The sequence below is a fragment of the Limulus polyphemus genome, unplaced genomic scaffold, assembly GCF_000517525.1.
Source record: "Limulus polyphemus unplaced genomic scaffold, Limulus_polyphemus-2.1.2 Scaffold2680, whole genome shotgun sequence".
Classification (NCBI taxonomy): domain Eukaryota; kingdom Metazoa; phylum Arthropoda; class Merostomata; order Xiphosura; family Limulidae; genus Limulus; species Limulus polyphemus.
In genome coordinates, this window is record NW_013668290.1 from 44105 (window position 1) to 57543 (window position 13439).

Genomic DNA, 13439 nt, shown 5'->3' on the forward strand with positions numbered 1-13439 from the left:
CTATCCCGTATCTTGGCGAATGGTCTAGTATCTACTAGTAGGGTAGGCTGGTATATATAAGAGGGGAAAACGTGACGCGGTGAGGTAAGATAATGTGTGTGTAGACAGTGAGTAATTGAACTGCAGTCACAGGGTATTGTTGAAGTTAACGTTCGTTCGTGATACTGTTTGTTTTAGCGCGAATATTGAGATTAAGTGTATCGCAGAGTTATATTCGGAAAGAATAAACCAGTTTTATTAAGAAAGGACTGGTGTCGCTTAAGTTTCGTCGGAACGAAGTTACAGAAAGTTAATTAACAAACGGAGACGTAACAATATGCTACATCAAAAATAACCTTATTATGCTCATAAATCGTTCTTTGCCTACTTATTATTATATTAGCATAATGTGCTTCTTTACTCAAGTGTCCTTTTTTTAGTAGAAATCAAATACTCCAAACGAGGCCTCACCAAAGTCAGGCACAAAGTTGCAATGACATTATTGCTTTTAAAATAACAGCTTATATAAATAGAACCAGATCACTATTTGCTCTTTTCGACATAACTTAATACTCATACTTAGTTAAAGAGTTTAGGGTTTTAATCATAACCACGACTACTTTTGTGTGTGTGTGTGTATTTTTACGTCAACATTGCCAAGACCATTTTATATAGGAGAAAAATTTTCTATGGAGCCCAACTCTTCCCAGCTTATTATTATCACCAAATTCTGAACACATTTTTATTTAAGAAGTTGTTCAAATCTCGGGGGAAAATAATGAGCCATAATAATTCAAAATGTATCCTAAATGATTTATTGCATTCATTCGTTTATTTTCGCGTAAAAATATACAATGGGCTACGTGCACTATATTTGTAACGGTGATCGAGCTTATAATTTTAGCGTTATAAGCCATGAATCTTGCCGCTGAGCCATAGGAAGACATCTTAAATGGACCTTACTACTTATATAATTCTCTCCCAATCGAAAAAAAATCATCATTTATCACGTTTTTTGCTTTCTAAAACCTAGTCAAGTGTCTGTCATCTTCTTAAGTTCAACCAGTTCATTAGGAAAGTCAATACACAAAGCCTTATGCCGGGTGTGTGTGTCTAAAAAAAAAGTGAAAGCTCTACAAAAGGGCTAAATACCAGTTAATTTGTTGTGTTCACTTTTTAGTTGTTTTAGTCGCAGCGTGGCGTTAATGCTTATAGAAACTCGGCGCAGTCTGCACAGATGGTAGTGTCGTCAGGCTGATAGAGTTGGCAATAAGTGAATAAGCATTTGACGTAAGTTCATTGCTATTTCCTTGATTTTGTATTTTTCTTGTTGTTAGGCTGTTCTATGACAGTATGTTTGTGCAGAAAATTTATTAGCTTAGCAATGGAAATGTATGTCAGATGCGTATACAATAATTTTACAAACTAAATTAAATTATTCGATACTTAACTGCAAGTGCAAACACTGCTCATGACGAAACTTCCGCGAAAGTGAAACATATCAGTTTTATTACTTAAGGTTAAGTAATTAATGTATATGAATATGGCGTAGATAATTTGGTGCCAGTGGTCTACAGGAATACAGAGAATAGTAATTTACTGCTATAGCTAATGCCAGCCGTTTCACTACTTAATACATTGAATAAAGTTCACCTAATCATCAGGTTAATGTAATGTTAATGTTAGTACGTAATTACCATGAGCAGAATATATAAGTTAGCACCAAAGTATTTTCGAGGGTAACATCCTTCCAGTTCCAAAAATTCCTAATTGTCTGCATATTTTTGAGTTCAAATAAATTTCCCAAGATATATATATATACAAAACTTTGCCATTGTTTCTCATGAAATTATGATGTAGAACACTGATTTGTGGATAAATTGAACTTGAGAAGATCTATAATTTTCTTTATTTGGCAGGCTATGGTAATTTCATACAAGTTTGGAAAGTTGTTTGTAGTTTATCATAAAATATCAAGCTTCCTACTTTAAATTATTCAAAACACTAGTGACATTTTAGTGGTGTCTTGTATGTAAAAAAAAAAAAGTCTTAAAATACACATCTTAATACATAGTGCAGAATTGTTTATGTGATTTTCTACAGCTTCTGGTGTATCTATGCCTTCAAGTTCATGGAACAATCAAACATTACTACCAAATGCAAAGTTTTCACATTGTATACAATCTTGATAATTACAAGTTACAACGTCTGTGCTTGCATCTAATAGCTAGATAAAAAAAATAATAGTAAAAGTATAGAAGTAATAATGTTTGTTGTTAAGACTGTAGTGAAGGGAAGTTAGGGGTTTAATGTTTTATATATTCATTGATGGTTATATTGTCAATATATGAGTTTATTATAGAATTATTAGTTTCAAACCTCTATTTATTTTCACCTGTATGGATATTTTGCAAAGTCGTTTGAACAAAGCATAGTAGAAAATTTCTGTTTTTATATTTTACAGCTTAAAGAAGTTCTTCATTTCAGTTATGTATTAAACAAGAAACAAGTAAATAGACTTTAGCATTTAAAAACTGCTAATAAATTTCTTTCTTTTTTCTACTGTGTTAGTAAATTGTTTATCCAAAAATGATTGTTGGACCTAATGACCTGTATTTTTTTACCAAAAGTAATAGTATAAACACTTTTCTTACAAGTTACTACATGAAAGAATGTTTAAGCATATCATGGCACACATTTTAGTTTTTTATATATTATTAAGACCTTGCTGTAGAAGGTTAAAACCCATGTGGTAGTAGGTTACTGAAAAATTGGAATCTAATAATCCCTCCCCAAAAAAAGCCTAATCCTAAAACGCAAACTTTGTAAAATAATTATTATATGTTATTTAACATTATGTACCTGTTCAATGCACAGGGAGCACAACTGTTTACAGTAGAATGTCACTTGCCAGCAGTGGCTAGCAGCAACAAACATACAAGTTTCCCTCAGCCCATGAATCTCACCTAAACCAAGAATGTGTGTGTTTGCTGCCACTGGTTTTTGCCAACTACACCTAACCACTTCCCAACAGAATAGTACAAGAGAACAAATAGAGAACCTTGGGGAATGACATAGGGGGGATGAGATTGGAATGCCGACCCCCCTTGTTACTTGCAAAAAACACCTAAGGGTGCATGCTAAGTTTGGTTGAGATTGGTCAAAACCCGTAGGCATGAAAGGCAGACACACAGGTAGACATAACTTCTAATAATGTCAGTAAGGTATCTTGCATAATCCTAATTAAGTCCTTTAACCTTAAAAGTAATCCTTCAAGTCTGATATTATTTGCTGATATTTTTCTGAATCAAAGTTTCTTCTTGAAATTTTACTGTCATTAGTAGAGATATTCACTTAAGCTTTATTCTTAATGATGTCATTAAAATAAATGATAAACAAAAATCCTGAAACTATATTATTTTTCAGATAGTTAATATTAAAAAAAATGTAGGTATAGAAATCTTCCCTTAACATTATCTTTAAAATTACAGCTTAGCAAATAACTTTTTTGATGTACCTTATGAAATGCCTTATGAAAATCCAGTTAATTGAACAAAACAGAATCCTATGAATTAATTTTTAAGAATTCTAATTAACTTTAGGAGTTAATGTTTCTATTTTGTAGATTTTTCCAGTTACTTAATTATTTCCTTCTATCACATATGTATTCTCATATGTCTTCTCATCACACTACTGATCATAAAGTTTTTCTAACTTTGCCATCTCTGTAGAACTAGAATGTGTACAAAGTTTCACATTCTAGTGGTAGTTTACACAGAATATCAATGAGTGCCTGTTTAAAACTATATGTATATATTTTATATCAAAAATTCAAATACTCTGTGCCAAAAAAATTCTGTTACTATTTCTTTCAGAATATTTAACTTGAGGTAAAAATGTAATATTCTTATTGAGCAACCACACATAAAAGCAAATCAGCTTCATATTCCAATGACTATTTTGTTCTTTTGATTTTATTTTGTAACTTTAGACATTAATACTGTTTAGGTTTTAACTAACACAGTGTGTGAGAGAAGTGTACTATGTGAAACTTATTGGTTCTTACAATACTTTCTTTTTCAACATTAGAAGGTATGATCCATAGAGATGTGGTCTTTCTTCTCAAGAGATCCTGCTCGTGACTTTCCTTATGAAATTAGTGAAGTTATACCTGGCCTTGAGGAAAAATCAATATGGGAGATGCATAAAGGGAAGAAAAAGGTTTGTGACTGCTGTTTCACTATTTAGTTATCAACTTGTTAATGTTTCTCTTGCTAAGTTATCAACCTGTGTGTTACTGTTTTTATTGCTAAGTTATCAACCTACTTGTCACTGTTTCTTTTGCTAAGTCATAAACCTGTGTCTTACTGTTACTCTTGCTAAGTTATCAACCTGTGTGTTAATGTTTCTCTTGCTAAGTCATCAGTTTGTGTGTTAATGTTTCTCTTGCTAAGTTATCAGCCTACTTGTTACTGTTTCTCTTGCTAAATTATCAGCCTACTTGTTACTGTTTCTCTTGCTAAGTTATCAACTTCCATATTATAGTTTCTCAGCTGTCACAAAAGGATGCAACAACCGATTAACCAGAGAAAGAACTGAACAAGGATGTCACAAATTTTTTTTCAAATTAATCTAGTTTATTTCTTTTTTTTTGGGTGAGATTTCATCACTCTCTTCACAACGTGGTCACCTTGACTTTTTGAAGAAGAAAATGTCTAGTAACTTTTCAGCAGTAATTCCCCCTCTCACCATGGCATCATTTAGTGAGTTGCATTCAAAATTTAATTAAACTACTTTTTGTTCATGGTATACCAATTAGTATAGCATAAAATCATAGCTAATAATTCATATTTTAATAGAATATAAGTTTTAAGTTCTGAATTTTATAAGTCAATATTAAATAAAAATCCTAAATTTCCCCTAGAGTAAGAAATTTGACATTTTTTCTCTAGGCATTACCTCTTTAATTTATTTACTACCCCTCCAAGAAGTAAGAAATTTAAAGTAAATTACTCATTATAATATTGTCATTGCTCAGGCAAAGCAAAATTTTCATATCCTTCAATTTTGTTTGGATACATAGCCATCAAATAGAAAATCAGACCCCTCTTGCCACACCCACCTGTCACATTCTCTCTCTCAGGATTTGTCAGTAGTTCTCTCTTATGTTTAATACTATATTATTTATAATCAATAGGAAGCTAAAGGTTTCATCTATTAAATGAAGTATTGTATTTCTGTACAAGCTTTGTTCTCATGGGAAACACATTGACAAGCTTGGATGAATTTGTAGCAGCTCTTGTCACATAGTTCTTTGGTACATTTAATTAAATAAGAATTATTTGGTGCGCTGCTACCATTAGTATATTAAAAAAAGGGTTAAGTGTCATTGACATTTGACAGCGAAAAAATAAGGCCCAGGTTAGTATGTTATGTCTTGTTTTTCATGTGTATTCCTTATTTATTATTATAAAAGTAACTAAAATATAAAAATAGGAAACTCTTTAGGTTAGTTAAGATTAGATTAGGTAAAATAAATGATAATATGATAAAAATTTTTAAAGAGGCATGCTCACATGTGCAATGTAATTTGTTAGCATAACATGAGCCGTATGTTCCCCAAGTGATTTACAACTTATAATGGTGCGAATATAGAGATAGACATGGTTCACAGGGCAATAAAACAATAAAATTTAAGTACAAATAGATGTATACAGTTATGAGTTTAAAGCTATTTAGGATAAACAAATGTAGTTTCATGTTACAGTTCCGAAACACACCTTCTCTCACACTTAAGCTTTAAACCCATGAAAGGTTCTCTTCTTTGCCCATCTAAGTAATGGTATGAATTCTACCTTGCTTGCTCCAGTCTTTATACCCCACTATATTGCCCCAGTGAGTTTAATCATGCAGCTCTCTCCACCTACATCAATGCGCACTCTATAACCAATCCGTGTATAAGCTCCCTGTTATTCTTTCTTATTCACTTTTTCTCAATGGGAGAAATTATGAACACTGTCTTACGTGTTTACTGCAGGTTTATCGTCAATGACATTACTACATTTGAATTATTTTAAATCTTTTTTGTGGGGCTTGTTGTTTATTTTCTTGATTTTACAAAAAAAAAACAAATTTTGGAGAATTTTTTGACTATGAATACTCATGTTCACATGTATGACACAGTGTAGCCTCATGCCTCCCCTCTACCACCTCACAATTCTAATGTTACCCGAGTGTCGGGGTGAGGGCACTTGCCGTGAAGGACATAGTTCTTTATACGTAGAGGGGTAGAGTCTTACCTGTGGTCTGATGTTTTTTCTCCTGTTGGCTTTGAGGCTGAGTTTGTGGGAGATCAAGGGTGGATTAGTGAAAACTTAAGACTCTATTTTTCCAGCACCTTTCTTTGCTCAGACAGCTGCTCATGTACATATATCTTGCCTCTTGCACCTTTTTTTTACAACTAGTATGCCACGTTTATAATGTTTTGAGTATTTATTCTGTAGCTTATTAATCTTCACCTTCTATATTTGGAGAAACTACTTCATCAGATTACCTGGTTCTTCCACCTTTGCCAAACATTGCATTGCATACAAGGAGATTTGCAGATCATTTGAGGTAGGACGCTGCTATGCTTTGCCCTCCTTGTTTATTGAATCAGCATGTCTTGGCTTTCCATTGCCTGGTGAACCCTTATTTGGACTCTCAAGAGGTTAGACCCTTTACTTCCTATTTGGGGCTCTAGACAAGATGTCACTGTTCACCTTACACAATCTCAGTTTTCTGTAATTTGTTTGTTATTTACAACAGTTTTGCATTTTTTATTATCTTTTCAACTGTTGTCTGAGGCTATCACAGGTCCCCTGCTCACATTTTGGAGGATCTTAGTAATTTATTGACTTCCACTTTGGTCAGGTTATAGGCTTCAGCTCTTTCCTTGGTATCTTGGTTGGTTGGTTGGTTGATGAGATCATTTGGACAGAGATACTTTACTGGAGGGAGTTTGCCATCCTGCATTGGCACTTAGGGATCTAAGAGAAACTCCTTTTCTCAGACAGTCTTTTTTTTTGCAAGTGTTCCCGAATCCATGGAATCTGGAGTAGATGTGATCCATCTACATTTTTCATTTTCTATACTGGCTTCTTGATTGTCCCATAGTTCTTCTTCAGGATGGTTTGCTGCATCTCCCATTCATGTTTCCAGACCTGCCTCAGCACCATGTTACATTGGAACACGAGGACAATTTCAACCTTACCAGTGGGTGATCCTTCTCCAGGGTGGAGCACAGATTTCGATGTTGGCAACTACCTTATGGGGTCAGATCCTGCAGGGTCTCATATCAGAGGGTTTGTATCTGTATAGGAGACATTCACCACAGATCACTGGGTCATTCAATTTCTCAGGAGGGTCTTGGCCATTCATTCCACATCTCCTCCTTTGTCTCTCATACTGGCTGGCTTTCCACTCCTCAAAGACCCTCTTACATTGAACCATTGAGCACAAGCCATCCAGGATCTTCTGAACAAAGAGGCCATAGAGCTTATCACCTCCTCTCTCTCAAGGGTTTTTATTCTCGGCTGTTTCTAGTACAGAAAAAGATGGGTGATTGGCAACCAGTCATCAGCCTTTCTAGTCTCAGTCTATTCCTCCAGCCTCCTCAGTTTACAATGGAGTTGTTTCTTTCCCTTTAGTTGCTCTTTTCACCCAGACTATGAATGACAAAATTCGACATCACAGATACTTAACTTCATTTCCTGGTCACTGAGTCTTCAAGGCATTATCTCAGTTTTGTGCATGAAAACAGGTTTTTCATTTTCCTGCTCTACCATTCAACTGCATTTCCCATTTATATGACCTTTTGGATCCAGATCATTATTTTACGTTGCCCTTTTCAGGCTTTCCAATGTTACTTGACATACGCTTCAGAATTTTGGGGAACACTTCATGGATTCTTTAGTTGTTAGGATTCTTCAGTTTCTTGTAACTTAACCCCTGTCACTTTGACAAGTTGGATTCACCAGTTGGTTTGAATAGTTTACTCTGGTCTTTCATTGGAAGAGCTGAGACTACTCATCATTCTCATTTGAGTCCTACTCAGTGGCGAGTGTTGTCTAGTCAGGTATGCTTTTGTAAATCTGCACTAATTACCAGTAGACTAATAACTAAATGTTTGGTAGCAAAAGCTCTGTTGAAATAGTTTATTCCATGAGACCACTTTGGCACTTGGCACTGGGTTGTGAACAATTATTTTATATCAAATATCACACACAATACTGGGCTCCTACTCATGGACTATCATGAGTAATGCATAAGGGAACTTTGCCCATCCCTACTAATGCCTGGATTACACAAATTGGAGTTGGTTTGCTTTTTAAAATAGGGAATGTGGTCCATCTATTACACTGTCTCTGGAGCATCATTCTCCCGGACTCCTCAATGTGAGCTCCCCTCTCTCTTCTAATGGAGCATGGGAGTCCTAACCACTCTCAGTTTCCAGTTGTTGAAGTGTTGGACAGAGGTCTGTTCCTCCTGAATGATGTGTGTACTCTTTATTCCACTCAAGGAGAAGAGGATGAAGCTGGTTACCCTCCCACACTTAATCCTGGTTGTTTTCCACATATGTTGGGTGGGGAGCCATTCCAGCCTATGTGGGATCCTCCTCATAATTCCAGTTCAGAGATGACACTTTGCTATCTGGTTGTGTGAGCATGTTCCTTCTTTTTTGTTCATTCTCTTACTTTCCATGATCATGGAAAAGGGTCCTTGACTCCTCATAATTCCACATGCAGAGCATCACATCCAGGAGCCGTTGGTTGAATTTCATTTGTTCCATATCCTCCTTATAATTCTGGGGGAAGGAGGTGTTACCTTGACTCACAGGTTGAGGAATTAGAATTTCGGTTCATAATTCCAGGCAGGACGATCTCTGTTTCTTCAAATTTGGTGAGGTGCAAATTGGTACTGTAATTCCGAGTTTGGTTTGTTGTATTCTGAGATTGTTCAGGTTGGGGGGGAAGACTTGTCCTGATGGACATTGCTTGCCTTCTCATTGTAATTCCAATGGCTTACATGTGACATTTTTAACTTTCAGGTTGGGTGCTTAGGCCCATAATTCTAAGTTCAGTTTGTTGCATTTTGTGCTTCTTCAGGTTGGAGTAAGGGTTTGTCCACGTAGATGTTGCTTGATTTCTCTTTGTAATTCTGGTTGCTCGACATGCAACATCCTGTAGCTTTGAGGTTGGGTTTCCTTCATATAATATTTCTATTATACAATTATATCACATTGCAGTCCCCATGCCCTAGCCACTACACCTTGGATCTAGCTTTGAGTCCACAGTCATGTAATTCCAATGATGATATGTGGAACCTCGCCTGTCTGGTTGGGACCTGGACGAATCTAATGATAATGAACAACATTGACTTTGTAGCCAGTTGGCCTTTACTGCCCACATTTAGATTTCACTCTATCTGGGCAAAGAGCATACCTCTTCCAGAAGTAGTGCAGACCCACACTAGTGTGCTTTATTATATCTCAATATTGCACACCTGTTTTTCTACGCAGATGCTTTCTGTGTGGATCTTGCCCTCACCAGCCTTTTCACCTGGTCAATGTGGTATTTTAGCTAAGGTGTATTTTGGAAGTTTACATTTTCCTATACCGAAAATGTATTCCCGATAATACTTACCTTCTCTTACACTGTCCCCGTCCTTCCTCCCCATTATAGATGGTGTTCAGGTCTCATAACCTTGCCAGTCTAAAAAAAGTAAATAAGAAAGAATAACAGGGAGCTTATTTATGGATCGGGTATAGAGGGTGAATTGATGTGAGTTGAAAGAGTCACAAGATTAAAATCACTCAGGGTAATATGGTGGGGAATAAAGAATGGAGAAAGTGAGGTATAATTCATACCAGTGGTTAGATGGGCAAAGGACAGAACATTTTTTGTTGGGATAAAGTTAAAGTGTGAGAAGAATTAAGTATTATCGGGAATACACTTTCAGTATAGGAAAATGTAAACTTTGAAGTCATTCTAGAAAGAAAAAAAAGGGTAATTTACATTTATTTCTATTTTTTTTGGTGGTTAAGAGATTTGTCAAATTGACCAATCTTGTATAGAGTTAGGGTAGAGAAAATAACAGGTAAAATATAAAGTTCTACTGAGGTTTCAAAGATTATGCAAATGACATTTGAAATTTTTGAGATGAAAAGTATTTTTAATCTTAACATTACAATCACGAACTGGTCAAAAAAAGACTCACTATATTCACGGACAAATCTTTAGTACAAGTACTTCATTAAAAAACTGATTTTTTTGTGTACAAATGACTTGTGATGTTTACTAAAAGTCTACTTAATTATGTGAAGTTACACATACTTTATTAAAAGTTATTGTATTAAAACTATATAGAAGTAAAAATGGTCGAGTGGACTGAGCTCCAATTGAGAGAGTTTGTTATCAGCTCGGTGCTAAATGTGCATAGTCTAGTCTAGTTGTCTAGACTGGGAGTACCGACTGGGCGCATTCTAAAAGTCATGGATAGACTACTACAAAGTGTATGCATATGCGATATGAGCATGGAAAAGTGTGAAAATATTGTATGTTCTGTTTGGTGGGATTTTCTTAGAAATGAATAGCAGCTTTGGATTTGGTATATCAAACTGCAACCTTAGAGCACTTTCATTGTGTTTTGGGAGGTCTTGAAAACAACATACAAAGGAAAGGAATTATTTGCACATTATGCTAAGCAAAGAAGAAAGTGATTCACAACTGGAGTTGTTTTGATTTGCATGTTGTGATTCAAATCCAGATATTTTGTCCCCTGACATGTAATATTCTCCTGCAATCATCTGTTCAGTTGAGTTTAGGTGAGCACTTACTAACAACTCATGTCCTCCTCCCACAGCTGGTGTTGATCCAGGAGTCTGGTAGAGTTGAAGCAAGCATGCACTACCATATCTTGCCTTCCTCTTGTAGCTTGTTTCAGGCCAAGAGTCTAATAGCAGAGTTGAGGTGAAACACACCAACATTACACATTGTATGGCATAAAAATGTGCACTCCTTTTACAGCTGGTGTCGGTCCAAGAGTCTGACGGTAGAGTTGAGAAGAACATATACTAATAACTCCTTTGTCTTCCTCCCACAGCTAGTTTTGGTCCAATAAGTCTGACAGTAAAGTTGAGGTGAGCACTAAGTATGGTCTGAACACACCCCAACCATGCTACACACATTGGCTCTTGACCTCTTGTGTGCAAGTACTTGGACAGCCATGTTCTTATTCTGCCCATACCTGGGACACATGGGGCTTGTTTGCCTCTTCCTCCTTTCCAATCTGGGCAAAGAGTGTACCCTGGAAGAGATTAAATGAGATGTCCCACAAGTGTGTCCCTATATAACACCTGCCTTTGGGTGTCACACTCCATGGGTTTCCTCTGAGCACTTTCAGAAAGGAACTCATCTAGGTAACTTTTGCATCAGTCCTTTTACCATTGGATTTTAGCTTTCTATCTGCAGACGAGTGTATCACCTTTTCATTACCTGAAAGTGTATTTCTGATAGATACTCACCTCTTCATACACTTCCTGCACTTCCTCCCCTATTCCAATGCAACTTAGTATTCATTGCCTCATCATAGAATGAAGATCATGAGTGCAGAATCATAGAGGAAACTAGTGTGCAGGAAGACTGTTTTGACCTTCTGATGGTGGAGGGCTTTTCCTGCATAAAACTTCATCGTGCAGTAGTGCAATTCTCAAGAAATGTCATGAGTTTAGGTTGAAGTTACCTGAAGGCTAGTGGCCTGCAAATCTCTAGGGCAGATGCACTGGGAAGATAGCTTTCTGTGTGTAGAGGAGAGTATCTATCAGAATTATATTTTCAGATAAGAAAAATGTTAAAATTTGAGGGGGAACCACTGCTTGAGTTCTAGGGTGGCCCACCAGAATTTTGCTTTGTTGCACAGCAGGCCAGACTATCACTGTTGATTACAGTATAATACACAACATGTGTCTAGTTAATAATTGACAATACTTGTATAGCTTAAACTTATTTAGTATTGTATCCAGATCTAGTTTTTTTACAGAGTTATTTTATGTTAGCAAGGTTACAATATTTAATGAATTTTGTTGTATTTCCAGGCTAATGGTGAACCAGTAACTGTATTTATTTTTGAAGTAAAACCAGGTGGTGAAGATTTGGTAAGTCAGTTACAAAAAAAAAGTCTTGTAGTCTCACTGAATATTACTTACTTATACAAATTCCTATGTGTTACATATTATTGCTCTTTTTAATTGATATTTTAGAGAATTATAAATAGATAATTATTTCAATAAATCAAAAGGATGTGATTGAATACTATCATAGACAAAGTAATGTGACTTGTAGTAGAAGTTGTTAGCAAAATATCTTTATAGGCATGACAGGAAACAAATGTGGAGAATATTATAAAAAAAATTTCTTGTTTCAATCTTTCAAAGCTAAATTATGTGAGATTGCATTGTTAAAATAACACACAAAGCTTTCTGTGAATATTGATCACTAAAATTTTATATTAAGCAGTTACATGACTTCTGTGGGGAAAATAATCTATGGGTATTATTATTTTTTTAGTTCATTGTATGCAAAATGCTTGTTGCAAAAATTAATATAAATCAAAACATGTTACTACAATAGTTAATATATTATAATAATAATAATGTACAAGGTGTCCAGAAAGTATGGAACCATAGGCACTTCAATAAATTTTACAGAATGTGTTCCACATGCTGCCCTTGTAATTCAAAACAAGTTTAGATTAACTTGACCTCATGCTTTGACAGTGCCATAATCAATCAAATATCTGAAATTAGAAAAAGCTGAAAATCACCTATGGTTCCTGGCTTTTCAGACACCCTGTATACGATGAACTCATTTGGAAATTGTATAGATGTGTCTAAAATTTTAAAAAAAATTAAATATGGAATTATAGATATTAGTTGTAGAGAATAAATACAAAAATAACAATATGATGATTCCTGTTTGTAGACATGCAGATGACTTTCAGTGTTTCTGGTTTATTTTTTTCTTCCTATATTGTCTTCAATGTAAATTTGTTAGTATAAATAAGAAAAGAAATCAAGAAAATAATGTGAAGTTGGACTGTTAAAAAATATTTTTATTTATGAACAGTTTCTGCTCTCATAAACTTTATGTGGTTACTTTAAAAGTATAAATTTGATTTTGTTTCTTCCTACATTACCCTATTCAAATACTGTAAAGTGATGACCTATTTTACTAATCTGTTTACTGTATAGCATAATTTTAGCTATTAAAGCTAATGGTACAGAATTTGGTGATAATATTTTTTTGAAATGAGAGAGGTTCTGTTGAAGTTGCAAAATCTTTGAAATAAGTGAAACAAGAGAAAAGTAATAGTTTTAAATACAGGTCATTTTAATATATATATATATATATATATATATATAT

General features: G+C 34.9%; 1 protein-coding gene across 1 annotated transcript in view; it reads left to right on the forward strand.

Moving 5' to 3' along the window:
- The first annotated feature begins 1180 nt into the window (after window positions 1-1180).
- The window catches only part of LOC106467618 (N-terminal kinase-like protein), a 59073-nt gene continuing 46814 nt past the window's right edge, over window positions 1181-13439 (forward strand). Inside the window, exons 1-3 of the mRNA XM_013927980.2 lie at window positions 1181-1269; window positions 4069-4200; window positions 12113-12172. Coding sequence (XP_013783434.1) covers window positions 4087-4200; window positions 12113-12172 — 174 coding nt within the window. The 5' untranslated portion in view covers window positions 1181-1269; window positions 4069-4086. The remainder of the gene's footprint in view (window positions 1270-4068; window positions 4201-12112; window positions 12173-13439) is intronic.